Source organism: Astatotilapia calliptera, chromosome 2 (genome assembly GCF_900246225.1).
Source record: "Astatotilapia calliptera chromosome 2, fAstCal1.2, whole genome shotgun sequence".
In the NCBI taxonomy this organism is placed as follows: Eukaryota; Metazoa; Chordata; class Actinopteri; order Cichliformes; family Cichlidae; genus Astatotilapia; species Astatotilapia calliptera.
The window spans coordinates 37,436,933-37,463,187 of NC_039303.1; the positions used below are offsets into that span (position 1 = coordinate 37,436,933).

At 41.2% G+C, this 26,255-nt stretch overlaps 1 protein-coding gene across 4 annotated transcripts in view; it reads right to left on the reverse strand.

Moving 5' to 3' along the window:
- rab28 (RAB28, member RAS oncogene family) overlaps positions 1–26,255 on the reverse strand; it is a 36,932-nt gene that overhangs the window by 2,679 nt on the left and 7,998 nt on the right. The window contains exons 3-7 of one of the 4 annotated variants that reach the window (XM_026146900.1): positions 23,653–23,741; positions 21,072–21,201; positions 3,634–3,737; positions 3,458–3,517; positions 1,411–1,512 (exon numbers count right to left, since the gene is read on the reverse strand). In XM_026146900.1, the coding sequence (XP_026002685.1) occupies positions 1,417–1,512; positions 3,458–3,517; positions 3,634–3,737; positions 21,072–21,201; positions 23,653–23,741 (479 nt within the window). In that variant the 3' untranslated portion in view covers positions 1,411–1,416. Of the gene's footprint in view, positions 1–1,410; positions 1,513–3,457; positions 3,536–3,633; positions 3,738–21,071; positions 21,202–23,652; positions 23,742–26,255 lie in introns of all 4 variants that reach the window. The other 3 variants (XM_026146881.1, XM_026146890.1, XM_026146910.1) reach the window with 3 other exon arrangements.

The window sequence follows — 26,255 nt, forward strand, 5'->3', positions numbered from 1 at the left end:
TCCTTAACACGGATCAGTCGTCCTGTCCCCTTGGCAGAAAAACAGCCCCATAGCATGATGTTTCCACCCCCATGCTTCACAGTAGGTATGGTGTTCTTGGGATGCAACTCAGTATTCTTCTTCCTCCAAACACGACGAGTTGAGTTTATACCAAAAAGTTCTACTTTGGTTTCATCTGACCACATGACATTCTCCCAATCCTCTGCTGTATCATCCATGTGCTCTCTGGCAAACTTCAGACGGGCCTGGACATGCACTGGCTTCAGCAGCGGAACACGTCTGGCACTGCGGGATTTGATTCCCTGCCGTTGTAGTGTGTTACTGATGGTGACCTTTGTTACTTTGGTCCCAGCTCTCTGCAGGTCATTCACCAGGTCCCCCCGTGTGGTTCTGGGATCTTTGCTCACCGTTCTTATGATCATTTTGACCCCACGGGATGAGATCTTGCGTGGAGCCCCAGATCGAGGGAGATTATCAGTGGTCTTGTATGTCTTCCATTTTCTGATGATTGCTCCCACAGTTGATTTTTTCACACCAAGCTGCTCGCCTATTGTAGATTCACTCTTCCCAGTCTGGTGCAGGTCTACAATACTTTTCCTGGTGTCCTTCGAAAGCTCTTTGGTCTTGGCCATGGCGGAGTTTGGAGTCTGACTGTTTGAGGCTGTGGACAGGTGTCTTTCATACAGATGATGAGTTCAAACAGGTGCCATTCATACAGGTAACGAGTGGGGGACAGAAAAGCTTCTTACAGAAGACGTTACAGGTCTGTGAGAGCCAGAGATTTTCCTTGTTTGAGGTGACCAAATACTTATTTTCCACCCTGATTAACCAATAAATTCTTTACAAATCCTACCATGTGGATTCATGGATTTTTTTTTCACATTCTGTCTCTCACAGTTGAAGTGTACCTCTGGTGCAAATTACTGACCTCTGTCATCATTTTAAGTGGGGGAACTTGCACAATCGGTGGCTGACTAAATACTTTTTTGCCCCACTGTAAGTTGTAAGGACCTTCTCATCTAGATGGCTGACTGAGATATCTCCCAAATTGTTTCTTTGAGCCCATTTCTTGACATGGGCTCAAAGTCCATGCTATGACTGAAGACATTGGTCAAAATGTTTGTGCACCCACGCCCTGAATCTGACAGGAAGCAGATGAAGGTCAGAATGGAGTCATATCTGTTTCATGGTTTTGAGGTTTTTCTCATTACATCACACACGGACAAAAACACACATAGCTTAGAATCCCAAAGTGGACTAAAAAAATAACACTACTACAGAGGACATGTATTTTTATTTGATTCACTACTTTGTAAATTTAAACTCTGAACCAAAACATAACCTCTATTACTAATAGTTGCTACAACTACAAATCTACGGGGATATATCTGTGTAACTGTAGAGACATACTTCCGGCTACTGAATCAAACATATTTTGCTTTGCTGGGCGTTCTCTTGACTAATTGGACCTTCATCCTGTGGGTAGTCCACCAGCTCAGCCTTCACAATCCTCTGAGCAGGTTCAGTGTATCGAGCAGTAGATGAGTGGAAGACAGGAAAAAGAATAGAAAAACAAAACAAAACAGAAAAACAGACAGTTATAAAATCATGAGAGAGCACACGTATGATGAGAGTTAAAAGCGACATTGAGCAAAGTAATGAGTGAATGAGAAAGAATAAATCAGGGAGTGCTAGAGATGAGGAAGAAAAGGAGTGTAGACAGCACACAGAGCTAAGCCAGTTTTCTAATTAAACACACGCTAAAACACACAAAGGAAAAAACCTTAGAACACTGAAAATCTAGTCTTTCATTATTGAGATCGATGCCATGTCAGTACACTTCATCCTAGTTTATGTCTGATGAGACATTTTAAATTGCTGGTTTGTCCAAACCCTAAAAATAATTCATTTATTCAATAGAAAAGGGCAGCTGGACCCTATGGTGATTAACCACCTTCGAGGAGCCCACATGGCTGAATACCAGGCCCTGGTTGGCTGCCTGATTAACGAGCTGCTGAAACCTGGTGTTGGAGTCGGTGAGTGATCCGTAACTTTGCTATCTGATCTTACAGACAGAGGACCATGACGGAGAAGCCTGCCAGGCAGATATAATACTGTCGGGGGTTGTGACCCTCATGTTCAGCTCTCTAAACCTGACAGCTGATAACGACACTTTGCTCGCCCATGGCTACACCCAGAGGCATGACCTGCTGAAAGCCTTCTCTCTGCACCAATTTCCATTTACAACACTGGTCTTTATGAAAATTTATGAACTGTTTCTTGCGTTTTGTTTTTGCTTTGACCAAGTAAAACACATTCCTCCACACCAACCTGCAGAAATCGACAAACACTTTGGACTACTGCGCTGACAAAACATCTGAAAATACCAGCTATGAGAAATTCTGAGCAAACCAACAGACTGAGAAAATTATTATTTGATTAGATTCTTAATTCTTAGATTATTCATAATCAATCAGAACCTCAGATCACAACACATACAGTATCCACTAGATATGTAAATTTCTGGAATGTACCTTTAACTCAGTGGTTTTATAGGAAGTTTAATAAATGTTAAGTAGTTTCTTTTGCTTATACAATATATGTTTTCTTCCCTGTAGAGCTGTGCTGTGTTTTGTGTTTCTGACAACTACTCATCCCTTCTTTATGAGTGGACAGTGGATCTAGCCACCCACCCAGCTTGATTAGCCTGGATTAAAGCACTTTGCTTTACTGACAGAACTATGAAGGGAGGGGGTTAAATGCAAAAGCAGATGGACAGCTACATTAGTCTGTGGTCATTTTCACTTAGTCAGAAGCGGTGTTGGCTGATTGGAGCAGAGCTTGAGAATTTGGCCACTCTTTCACCTACAAGCTCTCCCTTCTCTGGGGTCCTGACCTCTCTGTAGCCCCTCAGGCTCATCAACCACTAGCCAGCCAGTGTGGCTCCAGCCGGTCATATCACACTCAGGATTAATGCCTCTGGGGGAGGTGACCTTGTAAATCCTACAGCTGCCACTATTGGGCATCATGGACTGGCTGGCAAGCCGAGGCTCCGTTTTGTCAAAAAAAACAAAAACAGTGGGAGATAAAACTAATAAATCAGCCAGCCACTCCTAACCTTCTCACCCCAACAACTGCCTACCTTTAACCTCTGACTTCACGCATTAATGTGGTCAATGTGGGTCTATTTACAGATGGGCAGTGTCAGTGGCAGGTATACCATCACAGGAGGCAGACGTAGCAAAATCATGTTTACACAGCAAAAAGTCCTATACAGTGTGTGGTGACCTCCATTGACCTAACGCACTCCCCGTGACCTCGCTTAAGTTCAGGCATAACATTGCACATAGGTGACTGGTGAAGTACTGATGAGACTAAGAGCAAATTATCCATATACGATTAGAAGAACGCTGCATACACAACCTTGATGCTAAACCTTGATGCTGTCACGGCTCACCTGTGACTGCTCTAGCTCTGCTTTGTTTAGTTTTACACCCAGAATCTCAGCAGCCAATCTCTGAAAACAAAGGTACACCTGGAATAAGAAATTCAGAGAAAAATAACACAAGGTGAATCCAATGAAAGCCACTTCCAATTTATTTTCTGACCTACTGAAAATTGGCTGGTACTAACCGAGTCCCCTGTCTTGGCCGATACGAACTGACTGATGAGGCCATTCTCTTGGCAGAAGCGCTGGTGTTTATCAGACTTCACTGTCCTCATGTGCTCCAGGTCGACTGTGGACAAAACACAGCGAAGACGTGAGAAAAATTACAAGAGACAGACAGATGGATTTATGCGATGGTTACACAGCACTCTCACAGGTTTAACTGTTAAATATCAGAGCATAAACAAAAAAGATAACTGTTTACACTTGCGTTAAGATAGAAGAGGTCTGCCTAGTGTATGAGGATGGCACGCATAGAGGCATGTAAAAACAAAGCGTAATTCAATTGTTATGTTGCTTTCAAAACCCAGCTGCATAGACTGATCGTCGTTAGCTTTCAATTTATGGATGGAGTCATTGAGAGTGGAAATGATCTCCTTCCATTCCCAGCTGGTATTGAAGCTGGATGCGGCACATTCCTCAGCGTTAAGCCGAGTACAGTTGCACCCTGAAGCCACAAACCTGTATTTGACCCGAAACAGACAAACCAGCCCAGCTGTGGAGAAATACTTAAGAAACAATACATGAATGACCAAAGACTTGAGGCTACAATCACAGTGAGAGTGTAGACAGAGAAAGACGTTTGACTTATGAGCGCACCGGGATGTTAAGGTGGGTGCAAGGGCCCGAGATCTGGGACTGTCACCTACACAGTGATTTACTGTGAGCACACAATGACAGCACCTTCCTTTTTTTCACTATTGTAGTGATGTCCCTGTCCATTCGACTCCTGTATAGTGATACTGGGCGCTTTGCTTCTCTCCTTCCTCACTATGGGGTCATGCTGGGGTCGATAAGGAAGGTCACCCAGGGGTCTTGTTGCTGAAAACATTATCTTGGTTCTTTATTTCTGGCTTTGTGCAGGAAGGTGGCCACGCCCGGTATCTGGTGCATGCATGTCTATGTTAGCTGGAAGAGGTCAGGCTACTGTACGGTTTTGCATTTCTCTCACCCCCCCTCGAGTTTTAGTCTTTGTGTGAGGCTTCATTGAAGTTGTCAGGATTTACCCTGTTCTCATGCCCCTTAGTGTGCATGTGTGTGTCTGTGTGTGACAGGGAAGAAGGGAGGTGTGGATAAAGCCAGAAGCAGAGAGAGAGAGGGAAATGTAAACACTGCACTAATCCTGTATTATTAATATCTGAGCCTCATGGCATATGACCTAAAAATGCTAAAGGCCAAAAAAATACATTTAGAAAGAATCATTTTAGGCTAACAGGAATATTAGCATCGTCATAAGTGACATATAAACACAAACCTTTCTGGGCAAGGGCAGACTCTTTTACAGCTACTCAATGTCCAGGGCAGACTGTCATGTCTCTCCCTGTACATAAACAGAGCTGTCTCATAGGCGTCAGCAGGTTATTAATTCCAGTCATTTACAGCCAAGGTACCCAGCATGCTACTAGAAGTAAACACTACTAATCCTTTGGATCCTGCACACTTGGGAGAGGCTATCAATCATGTGTCACAGTCAGATTAACCAACATTAACACAGTGGCTCAGAAGCTGTGGAAGACACGTTACTGTTAAGTAAAGAAAAAGGTGTGCAAATTTGGGAGGCTTCTTAATTTGGCCTGTGGGTGTGCGCGTCAAGCCAATGTGAAAACTGGAAGTGAGTAGCTGCACAGACGCATGTCTGGAAACTTCAGGTTTGCTTACATGCAAATTAAAATTTCTGACAAAGCACCAAAAGACTAATCTGTAAAGTATTAGAATTGTCATTAATGTGGAAACACAAATAAAGGCACTTCATGTCTTTTGAAGCCAAATGATTGTATCTTAAGTGCCAGAAAACTATTGTGAAGTGCCAGTTAAAGTGTACAGGCAGCAGATTTACTACTTACAACCTAATGTCTGCCTGGGCTGCTTGGGCACATTAGCATGAATGGTGTGTATGTGTAAGTTTGGTGATGGAGTTTTTATTATGAATGAATGATGAATTTTTATGAATTATTATGTCTATTTTTTATGCTTAAGGACAACAGATGGAAATTAGCCCTTGGCTATAATCTGGTATGTTTACATTCATGTAATTTTTTTTATATTTATGTTCATTAACATGCACTGTCCTAAATAAAATAAATAAATAAACAGCATGATCACTGCATTTTGTCTAACTATTGTAGAATTGTAGATGTTTTTATATTTTTATCTGAAAATAACTCTTTAAGACGTTTTTTCAATAACTTTTAGATATTTAGATTAATAAATGTTTAAATTTAGATATCAAATTTAGATAAAAACACATGCTGCAATTATTCCATTTTGTTTGACTAACACCAGTGAGATCAGTCACTGTAGCTCTGAAAGCAAAATGGTACGCCTTTTGGTTTTAGAATATGATTGGAGCTGCTAAACAGTTTGGCTCCACCATTGTTGTACTTTTTGATTTATAATTCGCTTGGTTTTTTTAAATGTTGGCCATGTTAGCACCTGTACCCTTTTATTACTCTCTACCAGGGGTGGGCAACTCCTCGAGGTCCGGTGTCCTGCAGGTTTTAGATCTCACCCTGGGTCAACACACCTGAATCACATGATTAGTTCGTTACCAGGCCTCTGGAGAACTTCAGGACATGTTGAGGAGCTAATTTAGCCTTTTTTTTTTCTTTTTTTTTTTTGTGTCCCGTTTGTTCTGACACAAGCTGTTGGGGAGTTATATAATATTTTTAACCAGTTTATGAAAGAGGGTCCAAAACCAAATTTATGTAAAGTTGCAAATAGAAATTTCCAGTTAACTCTGTCAAATGCTTTTTCTGCATCTAGAGATAATATTATGGTTTCGATGTTTTTATTGTATGAGTAGTCTATTAAATTAAGTAATCTACGAGTGTTTGTTGAGGAGTGCTGACCTTTTATGAAACCAGTTTGGTCAGGATGAATTAAGAGGGGGGTTATTTTCTCTAATCTCTTAGAGAGAGCTTTACAGATTATTTTAAGATCTACATTAATAAGGGATATTGGACGATAGCTTGAAGGAAATACAGGGTCTTTGCCTGGTTTTTGTAAGAGACTGATATTTGCAGAGTTCATATTTGGTGGTAGTCTACCATTTTCTTTGATTTCCTGCAACATCCTGTGAAAAACTGGTGCCAGAATTGTCCAGAATTCTTTGTAAAAATCTGTTGGAAAACCGTCTGGACCAGGAGCATTATTATTGGGCATATGTCTGTGAAGGTTCTCAGTCATCCAGGTCATCGTAGTCAAAGGAGCTTGCAAAGAAAACTGGACTTCTTTAAGTTACTTGAAGACGTTTCACCTCTCATCCGAGAAGCTTCTTCAGTTCTAAGGTCAAATGGTGGAGAGTCCCAGATATAAACCTAGTGGGAGTGACCCCCCACAGAGGGACAAAAGGACCCCCTGATGATCCTCTAATCGCCTGAGCCAAGGTGTGAAACTGGGTGTGGGTCCCAATCAGCCAGAGTTTCGGGTGAGTTCATTGTGAAACCTGGCCCCACCTTATCATGCGAATTCCTGAGGTCAGATGGCCCAGGATGTGAGTGGGCGTTAAGGCGTCTGGGAAGGGATCTCAAAACTGGATTATAGATGGCAGAGAGTTGGTGTCGTAAACCCCGCCTCTGTTCAAAGATGGTCGCTCACAGTGGACATAGATGCTTCTTTCACTCCTCTTTCAAACCATCTGTCCTCTCTGTCCAAAATGTGAACATTGGCATCCTCGAAAGAGTGACCTTTAGATGCAGATGGACTGCTGAGTCTTGTCCTGTGGAGGTGGCTCTTCAGTGTTGTGCCATGCGCTTGTGAAGTGGCTGTTTGGTCTCTCCGATGTAGAGGTCTGGGCATTCCTCGCTGCACTGTACAGCATACACCACATTGTTATGTCTGTGTTTTGGCGTTTTGTCTTTCGGGTGAACCAGTTTCTGTCTGAGCGTGTTGCTGGGTCTGAAATACACCGGGATGTCGTGCTTGGAGAAAACTCTCCTGAGTTTTTCTGATACACCGGCTACATAGGGGATGACAATGTTGTTGCGTCTGTCCTTCTTATCCTCCCTCGCTGGTGTCTGGTCTTCTTTTCTGTGCCTCTTTGCTGACTTTAAGAACGCCCATTTAGGATAGCCGCACGTTTTGAGTGCTTCCTTTACATGTGTGTGTTCCTTCTTTTTTCCTTCAGGCTTAGAGGGAACATGTTCTGCCCGGTGGTGTAGGGTCCTGATTACTCCAAGTTTGTGTTCCAAAGGGTGATGGGAGTCAAAGAGGAGGTACTGGCACAACACAGAAGAGCCACCTCCACAGGACAAGACTCAGCAGTCCATCTGCATCTTAAGGATAAAGGACACTCTTTCGAGGATGCCAATGTTCACATTTTGGACAGAGAGGACAGATGGTTTGAAAGAGGAGTGAAAGAAGCCATCTATGTCCACTGTGAGCGACCATCTTTGAACAGAGGCGGGGTTTACGACACCAACTCTCTGCCATCTATAATCCAGTTTTGAGATCCCTTCCCAGACGCCTTAACCCCCACTCACACCCTGGGCCATCTGACCTCAGGAATTCGCATGATAAGGTGGGGCCAGGTTTCACAATGAACTCACCCGAAACTCTGGCTGATTGGGACCCACACCCAGTTTCACACCTTGGTTCAGGCGATTAGAGGATCATCAGGGGGTCCTTTTGTCCCTCTGTGGGGGGAAACTCCCACTAGGTTTATATCTGGGACTCTCCACCGTTTGACCTTAGAACTGAAGAAGCTTCTCGGATGAGAGGTGAAACGTCTTCAAGTAACTTAAAGAAGTCCAGACGCTTTTCTTTGCAAGCTCCTTTGATTATTGGGCATACTTATCAAAGCTTCCTGGAGTTCACCTGGCGTCAGTGGTGAATCCAGTGCCATTGCTTGGGTGTCTAATAATTTTGGAAGAGTTATGTTGTCGAGAAATTGATCAATTTCGTTTTTAGATGGGTTTATTTGTGGTGTATATAAAGTTTCATAGAAATCCCAAAAAATTTTGTTTATTTTTTTAGGATCGTATATTGTATTCCCAGATAAATCTTTAACAGCACATATAGTTGTTTTTTCCTTATTGATTTTTAACTGGTTAGCAAGAAATTGTCCGGATTTGTTACCGTGTTCATAATTTTGCAGGCCAAGTCTTTGTACTAAGAATTTAGTCTTTTTATTAATAATTTCATTTAATTCTAGTTTTGTCTTGTGTATTTTGTTTAATATTTCTTGATCTTGGTGTGACACATAGGCTTTTTCTAAGGATTTGATGTTTTTCTCTAGTTCCTGAATTTTTTTGTTTTCTTCTTTCTTCTTATGTGATGAGAAAGAGATTATTTTACCTCTCATCACGACTTTCCCTGCTTCCCAGAGGACAGATGCTGATGTACCAGGAATGCCATTAAAGCCTAAATATAGAGTCCATTCTTTTTTAAAGTATTTGATAAACTCTTCGTCTTTGAGCAGTGATGTATTAAATCTCCAGCTTTTTCTTGGTGTAGTATTATTCATCTGTATTCGTGTTAAAGATACAGGACCAGGATCGCTGACAGCTATAGGATGAATCTCAGTGTCTGTAATGTTACTCAGCAGTGAGCTGCTGACCAGAAAATAATCCAGACGAGAGTAAGAGTGATGGACATGTGAGAAGAAAGAATATTCCTTACTGTTGGGTTGAAGGGAGCGCCATGCATCGCAAAGACCAAAGTCGCTCATATACTGTTTGATTATATTTGTGGACTGCCAGTCACGCTGAGTTCCTGCTGTATTGAGCCGATCCATTTCTTCATTTAGTCCCAGGTTGAGGTCTCCCCCAAGAACAATTGTGCAATTTAGCCATTTAAATCAGCTGTGATAGATCAAGGACACATCTAAAACCTGCGGGACACCCACTCTCGAGGCCTGGAGTTGGCCACCCCTGCTATGGAATATGTACAGATTGTGGTTCGACATCACCATGCTGAAATAAGCAACACCTTCCCTGGATTCTGGTAGAATACAAAGCTCCTCAGTATAATCACTCTGGTTACCAATCTTGGATATTACTCTTTCTGGTTCGTGTTCTGTGTCCGCTCACATAAAGAGGGGGTGTATGATGCATCATTTCTTCTTCTGCATAAAATCAATCAACTGAGCACTACTTACTCCAATCTCAGCTATTATCAGAACAACAAGTGACATAGATTTATAAAGAATTTTTTAAAAATATAACAGTAAAAAACTTGGATGTAATAGTAATGTAATCGAGACGTAAAGCAGACTACGGCCAAACTTAAAAGAATTTCTGCATTTTTTCTGCATCACAAACTGAATGCACCACAACAGTTTGTGGTTACATCTCAGTAGGTTGCATAAATAAATACTTCAGAGTATCTATGTCACAGTGGGGCACTACAAGAGACTTAACATAAGCTGCTGTGGGCCAAGTTATGTGTTTAGCATCAGTTAGTATGGTGATTTAAAAGACAGCCACCTTCGTGACTCTGAAAACTCTGACTCAAAATAGTTTGCTTAGAAGTAGACACCTCTGGAGATTTCACATGTTGAAGTACACTCTGCTCCTCCCTACCAACATGGTCAGACAACAAGTATGACTAGCCTTCTCCTCTTTAGCGTTTGGGACACAGTGTCAATGATTTTGAACGAAATAATAAAACATTTTGACCAATTTCTCTCCATCTTAAATGACTTGCCTATGAGGATATGTGGATGTAGATATGTGTAGTGTAGCCTGTGTTCACTGACAATGGTTTTCAGTAGTTTCCATTATTGAAAATATTTGTGTTTTCAGTGGGGACATGAAGATCCCAGTCTCTTAATGTTTAAAGAAAAAAATCTAATATGAAAATGATTGCATTGCATATTTATATTACACAGAACCCAGTCACAGAACCCTTTCTTTGCAAGCTCCTTTGATTACACAGAACCCAGTGTTTTCTTTTTTTAAAGGGTTGTATGATTAAAAAAGGAACATCTACGTGGTAATATTAACATAATATACATTATGATAGATAAGCAAACAAGGTAACCCTAAATTCTGTATATGGTAGTAGTGGTTCATGGCTCCTTTAAGTCACAAAATAATACTGTAGGGTAAAGGACCCACTTTCCCACACAAAATAATTTTTCAGCATCTGTCTGTGTAGACTGAATACAAGACTAATCCCACAGTTTTAGTGTTTTGCTCCATTTTTCTCCCTAATGTACCCATTTCTACTTATCAGGTCAAAAGAATCTTTCTCCAATGATCTGGTTTACCTCTGTTTCTGTCAAACTGTACATCAGCTTAACAACCCCGAGGAAGTGACTGCAAACACGAAATAAACTGTTTAGGCCTCCGAGAGCATAGAGATAGCGAGTGGATCATTACTCGTCAAGAGCGATGGCTCTCCCTCGCTGTGGTCACCATCAGTGTTTATTTAAAAGGTCTGCCTGTCATTGGGGTGAATTACAAGACAACAGTTAGAGATTAATATCTGGGGGATAAATTAGGCTTTTACCGTAAATAATTGGTTTGTTATTGCAGTGACCTATTAAATGGGAACACAACCAAATGAGAAGAAAATATGGATGTTCCCCTCCACAATTTAGTGTCTATGTGGATGTCAGCTTTCCTCCTTCATGGAAAGAATCCACTCACTGGCAGACCTGATCATCCTGAAACCAGACAGGCTTGGCGGGGTTTTTTATGTCACTTAAAAACTTGAAATTAGTAAGGAGGTTGGATTTTGTTTGGATGGATCTGCCCAGAGAATGCTTTTAAAGGAGTACCATTTGCTCTGTCACCTTCCCTGAAAGGACAATCACACATTAACTGCCAATGAAACGAAGAAACTGAAAAGCCATTAGTGATGAATCAATATCGTCTTTACTGCTTTGAGTGACTTAAAACTAGAGTTTGTTTTTAGCACAGACCGCAGCTCTACTGGCACACTTGCACTTTCACATACACTGCTTACAACATCCCCATGGCTGGGACTGGAGCCAGGCTGAGATCTCGAAGCTTATCCAGCAGATCATCGTGGCAGTTGGCTATTGAATAATGGCTTGCTGTAGCAGTGTCTGGTGGTTCTTTCTGCATTGAATTATAAGTACCCTTTGAGTCAGTAATAAAGCACAAATAGGTGTATTGTGAAAATGTTGTGAAGTCATGTTGAAGAAAACACAGCAACCTGCTGTAGCAGAGCATTTTGTACACACTGCTCCAATAACAACCGAACAAGATCAAATTCAGTAAAAGACTCAAAAGCATGATACCAATAATCATGTAAACATAATTTGTGCAACTTTTGAAGGAAGAAATAATATGCTCATCTACCTAAAGGCATAACCCCCTTCTTACTTATAACAGTGGAGCTAATTTATAAGAAAAGTATATTTTGTAGTAATACAGCAAGATGATCTAAAGACTTTCTGCCACTGAATTCTATACAACTGCAAGTCTTTTTAAAAATAGAAAGACAATGATCAACCAGCCAGGGGCTTGTACTGGCTGATTTTCAGTGTGTTCAGCACACACTGGCCGTCCAGTCTCACATATTACCTCAGACGATTATAAGTCGGTCTGAGACACTTACATCACCTCCCCAGTTTGAAGAAAGTGACAAAGGGAAAATGGTAAAACTAAAACTAGCCAGAGCTTACAGCCACCCACAATCCACCAGCCACAGTATGGGCAGAGAAAAGACCGAAGCAGTAAGGAGAAAAATTATCAAGATGAGTGAAAAAGAAAAAAAGGGTCAATGTCCTGTTATCTGGTGATTATATAAACATACTGAAAAATGATGTAAGCAGCTGACATTTGTTTTGTTGTACAACTCTATTGCATCTTTGGTAAGGTAAATTATGTCTGCTGGTGGTTGCAGGTTAAGTGCCAGTAAACGTGGTTTGTATTCACTTGTTTAAGTGAAAAAAGATCCTGTAACTTGCTAAAGTTTAGGGAAAAATGAATAATTGCTTTTATTATAATTTTTTATTAGTTAATTTTTGTCTGTATATGCTGTCAGTTACCATCCTTTGAAAGAAAATCAGAACCAGAAATTATAATGAGCCAAGAAAATTACAATTAGTGCATCTCGTCGTCATCCCCTGTTCGCCTTTGCAAAGAATGCAGATTTAAGGTTTTCAATTAAACAGACCCACAAGCTACCTCCATCTTTCATATACGGTCTGGCTTCATTTGCAACAGCTTAAGTTATTAGCACAGTGTAGTCACACATTGCAAGACATTAGGTCAGTTTGATTGCTTTTTTGTCCCATAATAGTAAGTTTTGCCTGATAATTGTCACACATTATAATATGTGACTTTAGCTGGTTTAACATGATACTGTTAAGTACCAGATCTCCTTCAAAACAACTTTGGTAACTTCAACCACCCCAAGCAAAGTTTTTTCCTCTTTTAAACCATCACTTTGCCAATGAGAATACACACCAGACCACAAAGGTTACTGGGCAAGTACCTTCAAGAGACACTGTATGGTTATTGTCACTGTACCCAAATGTGAACAATGTGATAATTCAAGGAGGGATTCCTTGATTGTTGGAGTTCACCGACACATGCTGCCAAGGCAAAACAATCACCTAAAAGGTCTGTGTTGGCTAACCAGCCTGAAATCCTACACTACACTGTCTAATCCTCTCAGGCCTTTTTAAAACCACGCTGTGATAACAGAGACACCTACTTACTGTTTGCCTCAGCCGGCTGCTGGGGACCAATTGGAACAGTTTATCCAGCGAGAAACAGCCAGAGAATAAGCTTGGCATAACACAGTTAATTGGCGACGGCCTCGTTTTAAACCAAACACCAGTCGTGTGTTGGGGAGCATGAGGGCCGAATGTGTGAACTGTGAGTGCGTGTCTATGTATCTGTGTGTGGTAATAATGGCCAGGCATGCGTGTGTTTTCAGAGACTTGGGGCTCTGAGGGGTCATATCCCATTAAGCGAAAGTTACAGGACTGAGCCTAATCAACCCCAGGGGAGAACCTATTACTTCCAACATTACCTCACGCTATGGCTTTAAGACCCTGTTAAAAGGATTTGCCTCAGCTTACCCTCGCTGACCATGAATCGATTCAGACTGTATAGTGAGGGCAAGAAATATCAAACCGAGTCCAGACTTACAACTGTCTGGGCAAATTGTTCTCCATGCACCACTAACTTTAAAAACATCCCAAGACTACTCTGCAGTACTGACATTTAATAGGGTTTTGCTAGCCTCAACTGTTACTTTACCCTTAAAATGACAGAAGAGCAGTGCTGTTCTTATAGGTTTCTGGCATCCTCTGCATATGCACAACATCATTTTACTCAAACCCCTCAACAACATTTTCATATATGTTATTCTTTGTTAAGTACAGCAAAGGTTTGTTATTAAATTAAACTCTCTCAAGTAAAATTAAGCTTTGTACTGTACGCCTGTGTTGGCTGATCATGTGTACTGATCTGCTAACTTATTTGTCCATCTACCATCAGTTTACTTCTGCTTATCCAATTCAGGGTCCCAGTGGGAGTCGAGCCCATCCCACCTGTCATGGGGTGAGAGTTGGGGAACACTCTGGAAAGATCGCCATTTACGCTCGCATTTACACCTACGGCCAATTTGGAATCGCGAATTACCCAAACAAGTATGTCTTTGGGCTGTGGGAGAAACCTGGGGTACCCACATCTGAGCATTACACATGGCTTTTTACTCCTAACAACTTTTGTGAAACCTTTTTGCATTCTGCTTCTTGACTGCTTTGTTTTTAGGCCATCAGATATTCTTTTTTGGAGGACCCCACCTCTACATCGCCCCTGTGCTTATGGCTGCAAATTCAAACAATGCTCACTAGTGCCACCATTGGTCAAAACTTCCACTATCACACTTGCAGTCAAAAACACTCTAAAGCATATATTGCATATTCCACTACTTCCACTTAAAAAAGCCACAAAAAATAACAGAAACTTAAAGGACAGTTAAATATCACTACTAATATTAAACTGCAGGAGTCTGATAGGCGAACAGGTAAAGATTAATCGCACGAGGTATTTTATTTACCCATAAATTTTCTTGCACAAGATTGAGAAAAACGTTTACCAGTTTAAAAAGGTCAGTAAAAGTATAATAAATCATTCTGCGTGATGTTTGATTGAATTAGACACCGATTTAACTTTCATACATACCACGAGTGGCTAATAAAACAGCATAACTAGTTGAATTTATGTGAAGCATTTAAATGATTGGGTCCAACTGGTTTACATGACTCAAAGAGAGCTCATAAAAACTGAGGGTTTGAAATATGAAGGGTGTGATAGTTCTGTACCTGCATCACACACACACATATATATATATATATATAGATATATATATATATATATATATATATACACATAGATAGATAGATAGATAGATAGATAGATAGATAGATAGATAGATAGATAGATAGATATAGATAGATAGATATAGATAAATATAGATCTTTCTCTATATACACACACACACACACACACACACACACACACACACACACACACACACACACACACACACATATGACGTAAATGCAACAATAACTACTTTTTTACTTCAAAAAACTGCTGGCTTGTCCCCAGTTTCTTTTCCAGAAATACAGTATAATCCATGACTGTTTTCTTTATTTTTTAAACACTATGCAGTCATTCAGGAGGCAAGTAACAGCACTGCTATACATTTCATTAAAACCTGAACAGTGTAGATATAGTTTATAATTGTTGCTGTTTATGTTTTTAAAGCCTGAAACATCTCATTTTAGTGCCAAAGTACTTCAATATTTAAATTTATCAGCTTAATACCTATTACAGCACAGAAAACACATTTCCCGCATCAATATTTCTGCGATTTATTGCTGGCTTTGGACACTGTACAGCTGAATCTAAATGTATGGTTGGATAATTGGAAATAATTATCAGCATATTAAAGCACTGAGGTATGTTAATAATATTATCATGACTTTTCTGAGTACAGACAGATGAAGTGCTGTTCGTAGCCGGGTGCTGTCGAGGTGAGCGGGGCCTGTGCAGGATTCCTCGGGGGAATCCTGACAGAGACAGAGCGCTCTTTGTGCAGGGGCGCCCCAGCCCCGGTGGCCTGAAATGGGCCAGGACCATCAGGGGACTCGCTTTCCACTAGGTCAGAAGTGTTCTGTCGACAGCTCATTGATCACAGCTCATCTTGTCATTTGATCGTCCTTCATGAAACGATGTGCAGACACACTCATATGCACACATGCATTCACACTTGAAAACATAATCAGGTACTCCAAAGCAGCTAGTAAAACAATATGGTCTTCCCCCTCGGTCAGAGAATGAAAAACAGAGAGTGTCCAGCGGTAGCTCTGCACGCAGGCTGAGGGCTGGAGTGCCGGCCTGTCACTGCAACAGTAAAACGTGAGGCCGAGAGCCTTGCCGGCTAGGTTAACGGGCTCCCAGGACTCATGAAAAGCGGACAAAAGGCCCAGTTCTGAGCCGACCGCACAAGTCGCTGCCCAGGGTTTCACTGGCCATGTCCTCCAAGCTCTCCTGTCGCTGTTAAACTAAGTGGACTTTTACGAGAGGGCAGTAATACATGCCTCTGTGAGCCGACAGCGTAACTATGAGCTATAACAATTAAACAGAGCACAGGGCAGCCTTCTTAACTGTATATGTTGCTCACTATAACACTATTCATATTTATAAAATCTTCCTGTGAGCAGTGACGCATTAGATTGGCCTTCATATTCAACATCATGCCACAGCAATGAATCATAACATGGTTATGAAGAGTTCTGCTCACAACTGCCTGAACAAACTTGAAACATGAAGCAGAAGCAGAGTGCAAAGACTGTGATGTAATATTTCACACAACTAAAAAGTAAATTTAGCAAAAACGGAGGGAAAAACTGTGTTGATATTTCACATACATTTATAAAATATGCCCCTGGCTCTACATCAGTCAGTTATTTACCTAATCCTGTGTCAGCAAGGCCTCTTCCAGGAATTCCTCCATATCAATGTTGTGGAGCAGTGAAGAAATAAAGTATAGCCTGAGTGTGATGAGGGTTCCAGGCTGCACTCCGGTCAGGTGGCTAAGCTGTTCTGTGCAAGTCAAATGGCCCGTGACTTACCACACAAGAAGGTATTCGAAGACTGATCATCTACTGCATGTGCAACAATATTTGCTTTATGGATGGCTAAAATGAATGAGGACTTTCCATGTTTCAACAGGCATGAGAGTCAAAAGACGAGTGCAGGGACCAAAGCTGGGTCAAAAGCTGTTACAATTAAATTTTACCATTTACTTAATTTAGTTCTGTGTCAGTAAGACTGCGAAAAAAAGAACTTAAGTACCTTTTAATCACTGTGTCTGCAATTGCAACTTTACACTGGATTATGAACCACAGTGTAATTCAGCTGTAATTCTTCATTCATCTCTCTCTATATCTAAATCTTGTGACCAGATTCGGTTTCACATCTTTTCCAGACTCACAGCCAGACAGCAGGCTACAGTGAGTGTGGTCATAGAGACAATTTGATACACACATCTAATTTGACTCTTTACCTTAAATAAAATGTGAAGAGAAACAGGAAACACTGGATTTGCTGTAAACTGTAAACATTCCAGATGTCTATCCAACCATACACCGTGCCTAACTGGGTCTATATTCTGTATATATAATGTTTTACAGCGTCGAACCTGTGGTCATGCTACCCACAGTGCAAAACAGACACTGCTGACGTGTTCATCCCTCCTGTCTGGGGAGGGGTGAGGGTGCCGGGGTAAGAGTACTGGGCTTTTGTCCGACCACATGTCTATTGTGGCTAAATCTTTCCCTTGGGGGCAATTAGGACCTTTTAGTTTGTTGTAAGAGGACCTAAGTATGAGTGGGTTGAGCCAGGAAAAACATTTTTGAGCTAAACCAAAAACAGAAGCGCATTGAGCTCCTCTGCACTCCTGGACTTCTGAGCATCTCTCTATTAAGAAACGTGCAGCCCTACACTGAACAGACAGGAACTGTGGCAGCTTTACAGGGGCAAGGAGGTGACAGAGGTGAGAGAGAGAGCTGTGGAGGGGGAGGCTACAACTCCACCCGAGGCCTACCCAAGAGGGCTAAGAGCTTAAGACCAACAATGTTGTTGGGTACGGACATGCTTCAAGAGAATCCAGAGTAAGGAAAGATCCATGTTTCACTTTAACTTTCATATGGTTGGATGGAAAACCGGGGAGAGGGAAGTGCAACGGGTAACGGTATGCAGTGAGATCTGTCGTAGCGTGCAGAAAGCAAACACATGTGTGTTGTTAAACACAACAGAAACGCAGAGCCAATGAAAAGACATTACAGTAACCAAAGGCAGCTACAGCGGAGGTGTTGGTCTACACATGTGAGAGATAAGAGGACTTGTAGGTATAAGTGTGTTTAATTGAAAGAGTCAGTGTTTGCACAGGGCTGAAAATGAAGGCACAAGTATGTTTGAGAGATGGAACAAGATAAGGGCTTAGAAAAGAAAGAAACAGAACACAAGAAGAAAGCAGGAAGGGTTAGATTCCATTCATGCGGGCACCTTATCTTCTTGCAGAAGAGATGTTTCCCAGGGCAGGCCTGAGTGGATCAGCAATGAACAGTGTTAGAACCACAGAGCAAAAGCCCATGAGTGATGAGGCAGGGTTAAGAGAACTGAACCCATTTAAGTCACCCAAATAAGGGCTGTACAAGTCAATGATGGATGCTGTGGAGTTCCTGAGGGAAAGAGCACTGGCAATGGGAACGGTGATGGGTGGGAGGGAGCCATGGTCCTGTGATCCCTACTTAATAAAAACAAATTGGTTTGATAAACGATACAGAGTTAATGCCTACAAAGAAATATGGGTACTAATTTTGAACAGTAACATCAGTTATTTCAACACAACAGCACTGTATGCCAATTTTAACAGCTCTTATTAAGATGCAAAAATATGTGGTAAAGTAAATCCGTTGGGCATCTTTCTTTGCCTTTAGACAACAATTCTGATGGCAAAAGAGCCAAACGGGACTGGCAAAAAAAAAAAAAAAAAAAAAAGATGCAAAAATATGGATCAATACTGCCACGGTTTTGTGCTTTTGCTTTGTTAAATCACAGATTTCAGACAATCTCTCGTTTAAAAAGCAAACAGTCACAAACAGGCTCATCGCAGCTGAAGCAGAAAGAGGGAGAATTTATCATCTGGAGCACTTTCAAAACACACAGCACTTGTTACTTCACTAAAAATGAAGCATTCAAGTGTTGGAAGGGATGACCGCATAACAAGCCAACATATCTCTTGAGAGGTTCCTGTGTACCATACGGTATTACGTGAGGATGCACTGTAATAAACATTATAGTGTGTTTAGACAGACCAGAAGCTTAGGATTCTTCCATTACCAATGTTTTCCCAGAAATTCGACTAGTGTGTTCTTTCACCTAAGTGCATGTGTGTGCATGCAACTGCATAAATAATTCTGTGCACATATGTGAGCCCTCAATAAAACATTTCATGGGCTCCCTCTCTGAATTGTTACAAGTGGTGCCATTATTTGACATAAGACTCTGGGCAGCAGGTTGAGGGTTATGGGGTGCAGCATACTGATGCTTAACAAGTACACTTAACCCTAGCTGGTCATTCAAAGCCGAAGAAAGGAAAGGCTGTTTCCCAGCAGCGACATGGCACAGGAGGGCAGCCAGGCCAGGGTAAGGAGAGGAGGGGACGGCATCACTAATGAACCTGTCTGCTTCGACGGCTCAATTACCGTACACGGGGAAAAGAAGACAGTGTTCAAATTAGAGTAGAAGGCAGGAAGAGTAGTAGTACTGGATTTTAAAGCTCAGTGTATAGTAGCTGTCACTAAGCCAAATACAGTATTATCTGACTGAAGCATGCATGTTGACTTTTATTAGTATTCAAATCAACTTGTTATAATACTGTTATAGATATTTTTTTATCTGAATATTCTTCCAGCAGTAAACGGCCACTAAAGTAAGTATTACCACAGCCACTGTTCACCTTAAGTTAATCTAAGTGGAACCACTAAAAATATCTGAGTGGTGAAACACCACAATCTCCCCCTAAGACATCACAGAGACATAAATCTGTAGTGTTTTTATAAGCTCCTTGTTATGTCTGTACTTCTATTTTGGTTGTCACAAACATGCTGCCTCATTCAGCCCAACATCATGGGAACTATTCAAAAGCCATCTAAACTCTGCTCACCAAAGAATGCTGTGTTTTCATATGCTCACAACACTGTTAAAGTATTACAATTGGAGGAGGGAAGAGCCACAGTACTACAAAACAGTAGATGTTTTGCAAAATAGATTAAAAGAATATCTAGACTAACTTTGCCGAGCACCCTGGAAAATATAAAATAAAGAAAACGGACACCATGGGAGGGTTCGGGGATTCTTACTCTCGCAAAGTAATTGATTGCTCCTAGTGGGGCAATCTGTGTGGGATTGTGTTTTTCTTTTTTTCAGTGTGTAGGAACAGAAAAAACACACATGGACCATTCTCAGCATTAGAGCCATTAGAGGTAAAGTAACTGTGGGGGTGGTGGGTGTGGGGGGGCGTGGATGAGGAGCTTGACAGCGGGATGTACACTACTTAAGTATTACAGTACACACACTCACCAGCACATCCCAAACTCCAGCCTAAATACAGAGGCGCCCACTGTTAAAGCCGGGGCATTAGAAAACGCAACGGATGTGAAGACAAGAGAATCTGCTCTAGACAGGCGAATTAAACCGTGACCTATGATCTGCGTTGAGTAACATTAGCGAGTTTCCTGTGTGTAGGCACCGCTCTGTTGACCGTTCATCATTGCCTGGGAAGGTGGACAGTCACCATAACACACACACACAGTGACGCCTCGCTTTAAAATAACACAACGGCAGCCATGACTCCACATCTGTCACGGGGATGTTTAAAAGAGTCATCATTATTGGTCTTTATTTTGGAGATGCTGGGACGGCTGCAGGCTAATAGGAAAAGAGCCGTCTGGTTAATGTCCAGTCCCTCACCTTAACCGATTTGGGACAGGAGAGCAGAATCAGACTGTGGGATGGGTGAGGGGGGCAGATAAGCGGTAGCCTCGGTCTGCTGGCCCATATTAAATCATCATCAGTCACGCCCAGGAGTTCACAAACATCAGCATTCCCATCGCTCTCAAACTTCGCTCTCTTATCACACCAATCAGTTATCTGGTGCTCTAACAAACACGTCTGCTACCATCACATATGCACTCCTCCACACAAACACAGGCACTCAGATGAAAAATGCATCAGGGTAAAATACTCAAACAAAAACCTGTAATAACCTAATTTCATATGCAGCTTCTGAAATAAAAATCCTGCAAATAAAGTTCTTTCAAAGCAGTGTAATCATTCTTATAGTCTGTGTCTATGGTCTTTTTTGTGTGCATTTTATTTTTTGTTCGTGCAATACTTACTTTTGTTGCCTACCAAGGAGATAACTGGCTGAATATCAGATTCCTCGTTGGCCTTCTTGACCATGCTAAACCAATCCTCTAGATTCTCAAAGCTCTGGTAGTTGGTGATATCGTATACCAGTAGAACCCCCTGTATTGGACAAAGAGGAGGCAAACAGTGTTAATGCTAACAAACACCAATTTCAGAAGTTCACATTTATAACAGATGTATACTGATTATTTTCTACCAACAAGGATCATTCTGTAAAAGTAATTGATTGCTCCTAGTGGGGCGACCTGTGTGGGATTGTGTCAAATCTGTAAAATTTTACCTACCTACTCTCCAATACTGTACATATTTTCAGAAGCTCTTGAAGTATACAGGGGCTGGCTGAAATCGTGCCGTTTAAAGATGCAAATACTAATTTATTATTTTTTAAAAAGCCAAATAAATTTTTTTCACCACATTTTTTATAGTCAACACTGAGCAATAATATTGTAGGATATATCATAGTTTCAATACAAAGATGCTGCAACGCTTTATCTATTTTTTGAGGAGAACTTTGTAAAAAGTGTATTTTAGGTAAACTTTTAAGGGTCGGGGACATTTAACAAAAAATGTTGACTGATCAATATGTACTTAAAGGGGCTGTGATTTTGAAAATAATCTTAATTCTGCGTGGCATTTTAATGTTAATATATGATAAGTAGCTGGACCGAGAAAAAAATAATAATCAGCTGCTTCTGAGGGAATCAAGTGGGAGGCAGTTACTCATTTTTGACCCACATAGTCACATTCATGAATATAATTGAGCCAGGAAGGCAACAGTAGGTGGCACTGCTCCACTTCTTAGAGTAGGGGTCACACTCATTCACTCAAACATAACTTTAGTACTATCATGAAACTAAAACGAAGCTGAGGATCTTTTTTTATTATGAAAATAGTGATTTGCACATAAATTACTCCCAGTTGTGTAAGCATACTGCAGATTCACTGCAGGATGGAGGTCAGGTTTGGTTATCTGCTGTCTGAGCTAATGAATGAAGGTTGTCTGCTTCGAGACATTTTTTCTCCTCCCTCCATAATCCTAAACGCTCGCTGCACGACAGAAACAGTCATGCAACGATACAAGAGCCGTGTTTGGTTAAACACTCAGGCCAGAAGGAGCTGTTTACATGAACACATAAATTAATCAAAAAGCAAACAGATACAAGAGGTGCTTGCACAGTGCAAGACAAATAATAATCGCATGAGTCAACTATCTCTAACTACACAAGGCTTCGCCTTTTCAAAAGGGTCTAGAAATGAACATGAGCCAGAGTAAATGTCTCTACGTTTACTGCATGATGCAACATGACTGGAGGGGTGTCTGTTGCTTTTTGTCCGACGGACACGCACTGTCACAACACGCATGGTCGGCGACGACAGCTTACCCCTCTTGACAATTACAGCGAGCCTCTCTGAACAGCCATGATTGATTACAGGATGCACAGTGCCGAACAAAAGGTGTGAAACTTCTACACTTCCCTAATGACAAACTCCCAAAGCAGAGTGCCGTAATGGGGCGGTGTGATGCACCAGATTTTTCTCACGAAGGAAGAACACAGAGATAATATTAGAGCAAACATCAAGAGAAAAAATTGACTTTAATTAAGCCAAATAGATTTCTGAAATGAACAAGAATGCTCAACCGTTTATCCAGGTTCTAAGGATAAACATTACAAAAATGTATTCTCGTACTGCTGCATGTTTTTAGAGCTTCAGTACTGGTTTTAGGATTAGGCTTTTCAAACAAGATATGATCTAAAGGTGAACGAGTGTGTCATCTGCTGTAAAACAACACAGCTACCTGCGGGCACTTAAGTTGCGGCGTATAAACTGGTAAGCACCGACACAAACTGTTGTGTTTGTACAAAGCTCGGCTGTCATGTTAATCAACAGCATGTAAAATTTTCCAGTGAACAAGCATTAAATAAAAGGTGAGAGTCAACAGATCATTTAGTCATGTCAGCTTTTGTGCATATGAGGCAAATATTATCAAAACACTGGAAGTTACTTAGCCTACAAAATAAGTCAAATTACTTGCATTTGTCATATAATTGCAAATCCTTTGTGGTTACAACTATACTTATTGCTCACAGTGTTGACCTACAGTATTATCAACATTTTTCAGTTTAACCACCCAAGTCTGGCAGCTCTGTGAAAACTAGAGATATAGGGATTTTTTTAAAGCTCCACTGACCTGCTGCACTTCACTATGAATCCAAATGACAGTTTATTATGATTTCCCTCCACAGGGAGGGAGTGGCAGGCTTTGAATGACTGCTGAGACTGTAATAATAAGCATGCACAGAGTCACCAATACACGGATATTACCAAACTGGAAACTAATTCTTCCTGTGCTTCCCATGACTTTATTCTCCAATGTGACAAATCATGTATTAACATTTGGTTTGCAGATTTACAAATTTCTTTCCTTCCTGAGTTTTTTTCTCTTCATGTTAGAGGGCTTAAGTTCCCAGAGAGGAAGTGGCAGCATAAATAGAGATGTCTACATGTTTGTTATATAGAATAAAAAGCTGGTTCTCTGTGCGCCCTTACATGAGCTCCATATACGTATTTATCCAGCATTTTCCCTCCTAATGTTTGGCCTCCTATGTCCCACACCTGCAGGGTGACGTTCAAATTGCCTGTGGTAAAGAGAAAAAACATAAAAACTCCAATATTAGAAAAAACTGACATTTAAATGACAAAAAATACAAAGGTCTACTCTGTAAGGGAGGCAAAGAGGCTTTTAGAGTTTACATTCGCACTTTCATTTCCTAAAATGCATTTATCTGCTAACCAGTTAAAAAACACAAATAAAAAAAATGATAAGGCCAATTTGCGGGTTTCTACTCCAGATGTTGTATTTCCTTTTAACTTGTTTGTTTTAACAAAGCTCAAGATCCTGTGGAAATGATAAGTAAGCTGTAATTGGAGCCTGTATTTTTGGGTGAGCGATTTCCATAATAAAAGTCAACATTGTTGATTTACATAATGGAAACAATAAATCAGGAATTAATCTTTCATGCTTAGCGCTCTTGAACTGGCAGATCACCTACACCTCACATCCAAGAATATCCAGCCCAGAGATTGAGGGGAGATGAAATAGGTACGCTTACCCTCTAATTTAAACATTCTTAATACACTGGCAGTAAAAAAAAAGACTTCTTATTAGTCTAGGAAGAGCTGTTTGCATTGTGCCATAACCTGCCAAGTAAGGAAAGTGAAGAGAATTATGTGCTGTTAAGAAAAATAGCAATAATTAAACAGAAAATAAGAGGAAAAGAAGACTGTTGTCCTTATGCCTGTGGAAAGAGAAAGGAGGAGTGGATGAGAGGGGGAGAGAGAAAGACGGGCACAAAAACCAAATCCAAATAAATATTTTCTTCCTCTGGAAAATGAAAGGGGTGGTTGAAAAAAAAAGTCAAAAAAAGAGGAGGAGGGAGGACCAGACAGTGAGGAGTTTATGTTGGTGTGATGAAGGCCCAGGAGCAATGGGGAGCTGAGCATACACAGTGGACACGGCTGGACACGGCTGGACGACTCAAACCCTTCACAGGTCCCCTTTTTAAGGTGCGGGAAGGAAACGCTGAGGGTTACAGTCACTTGATCTAGACTATACAGTGTCAATGTAAAGCTACATTGAGAAGTGTGATGAATAATGGCTCCCTGGTGTCTTAAAGACCCATCCCCACCCATCCACTGTGCTCAGACGCTAGCTTTATTTGTGTTTCAAAGATTCATGCTGACTTTGCAGGGCTGACATTTTTCACCTCGCACTTTGGAAAAAGTGAAAACTGCAGACAAGCCTTAAAAACTGATAACAAGGTAAGAAAAACCAGTGTCTTGAAGGTGGCGCAGGATAAAAGCTTCTGAAGGCTGAACTCTGACAGGATTTATCAAGTAAATTTCACCTCTACTCAATCCCCTTCACCGCCTGTACCTCACTGGTTTGGCAGGGACATCTGGAAGAGGTATTGTTATAAAAAGCACACACAGAGGAGGCTGTTGTGTGCCAGTCGGCCTCGCCTCACCTCTCCCCACATTGGAAAATGTACATTAAGTTTGACAAGCTGGGCCTTCATGGTGAGAGGGGCCAACGCTGGCTATAGGCTACTCTCCCCCCTGCTGCAAAAGACCCTTACAGCCCCATAGAGACCCAGAGAACCACACAACCTCTCCAATACAAGGCAAGGTGGGGGTCCTAACAAAGTTTGGGACCACCCAGCTTGTACAGCCACCCTCCTCTTCATCAGCTCATCAACACCCAATTCCCCAGAAAATGGGCCATTTAACAAGTCCGCTGTTGAACCCAGTGTTGTTGCTGCCCCAGTGATACAGACATATGTACACTATATTCAAACAAAGCTTCGAATTTAACGCTAAAAAGATCTGTGATTATTTCAGGAACAAAACTTACTGGAAAGAGAAGTCACACAATCAATAGCGTTTGTTCGAGCTCATATTAAGGAGCCGAGCCCAGCCTATGCTTATGGTTGGTTCTTTTCATCCCAACTCCACCACAGCATTTTTGGGGGTTTAGTTCTCCTAAGTCTCATAAGCTGAAACTGACACAAAGTCAAAATAGAATCCTTCAGCCAAGTCACAAATCAGCATAACTTTTACTTTTAGCACTTAATTTGCCCTCGCTTAATGTTGTTTTATTAGTAATGAAAGAATGGAGCCACTTTGCAAATTTCTGGAGCTTAGGCTTTGGCAGGGCTCAAGAAATGCCATTTAAAATGCTGAAAATCCCCATTTCACATGGTAGGAAGTAAAAACGGAGTGCTTTCGTCTAAATATAGCATTCGTCAATAAACATTTATTTTACAGATCTAAAGGGGAAACAAAGTGTGGCTTTATTTCTGCGCGCTCAACCTAAACAAATAGGAACATCAATGTTTTATGTAGTGCAGGACAAAGATCAGTTGATCTTGGGGGATCAGCGTTATGGATATAAAATGTTAATGTATTTACTCTGTACCGTGCCCACAGAATTATGAGCAAGGCTTGCCCGTTTGGACATAACCTGTCCATTGGCCTTGTGAAACCCCCCAACCCAACTCAAAAAGAAGAGAGGGAGTGTGTGCTGTTTGCTCTGGAGAGAAGACCTTTCAAAGTGAATAAGCCTGAGAAATGACAGACACTCTACAATGAGG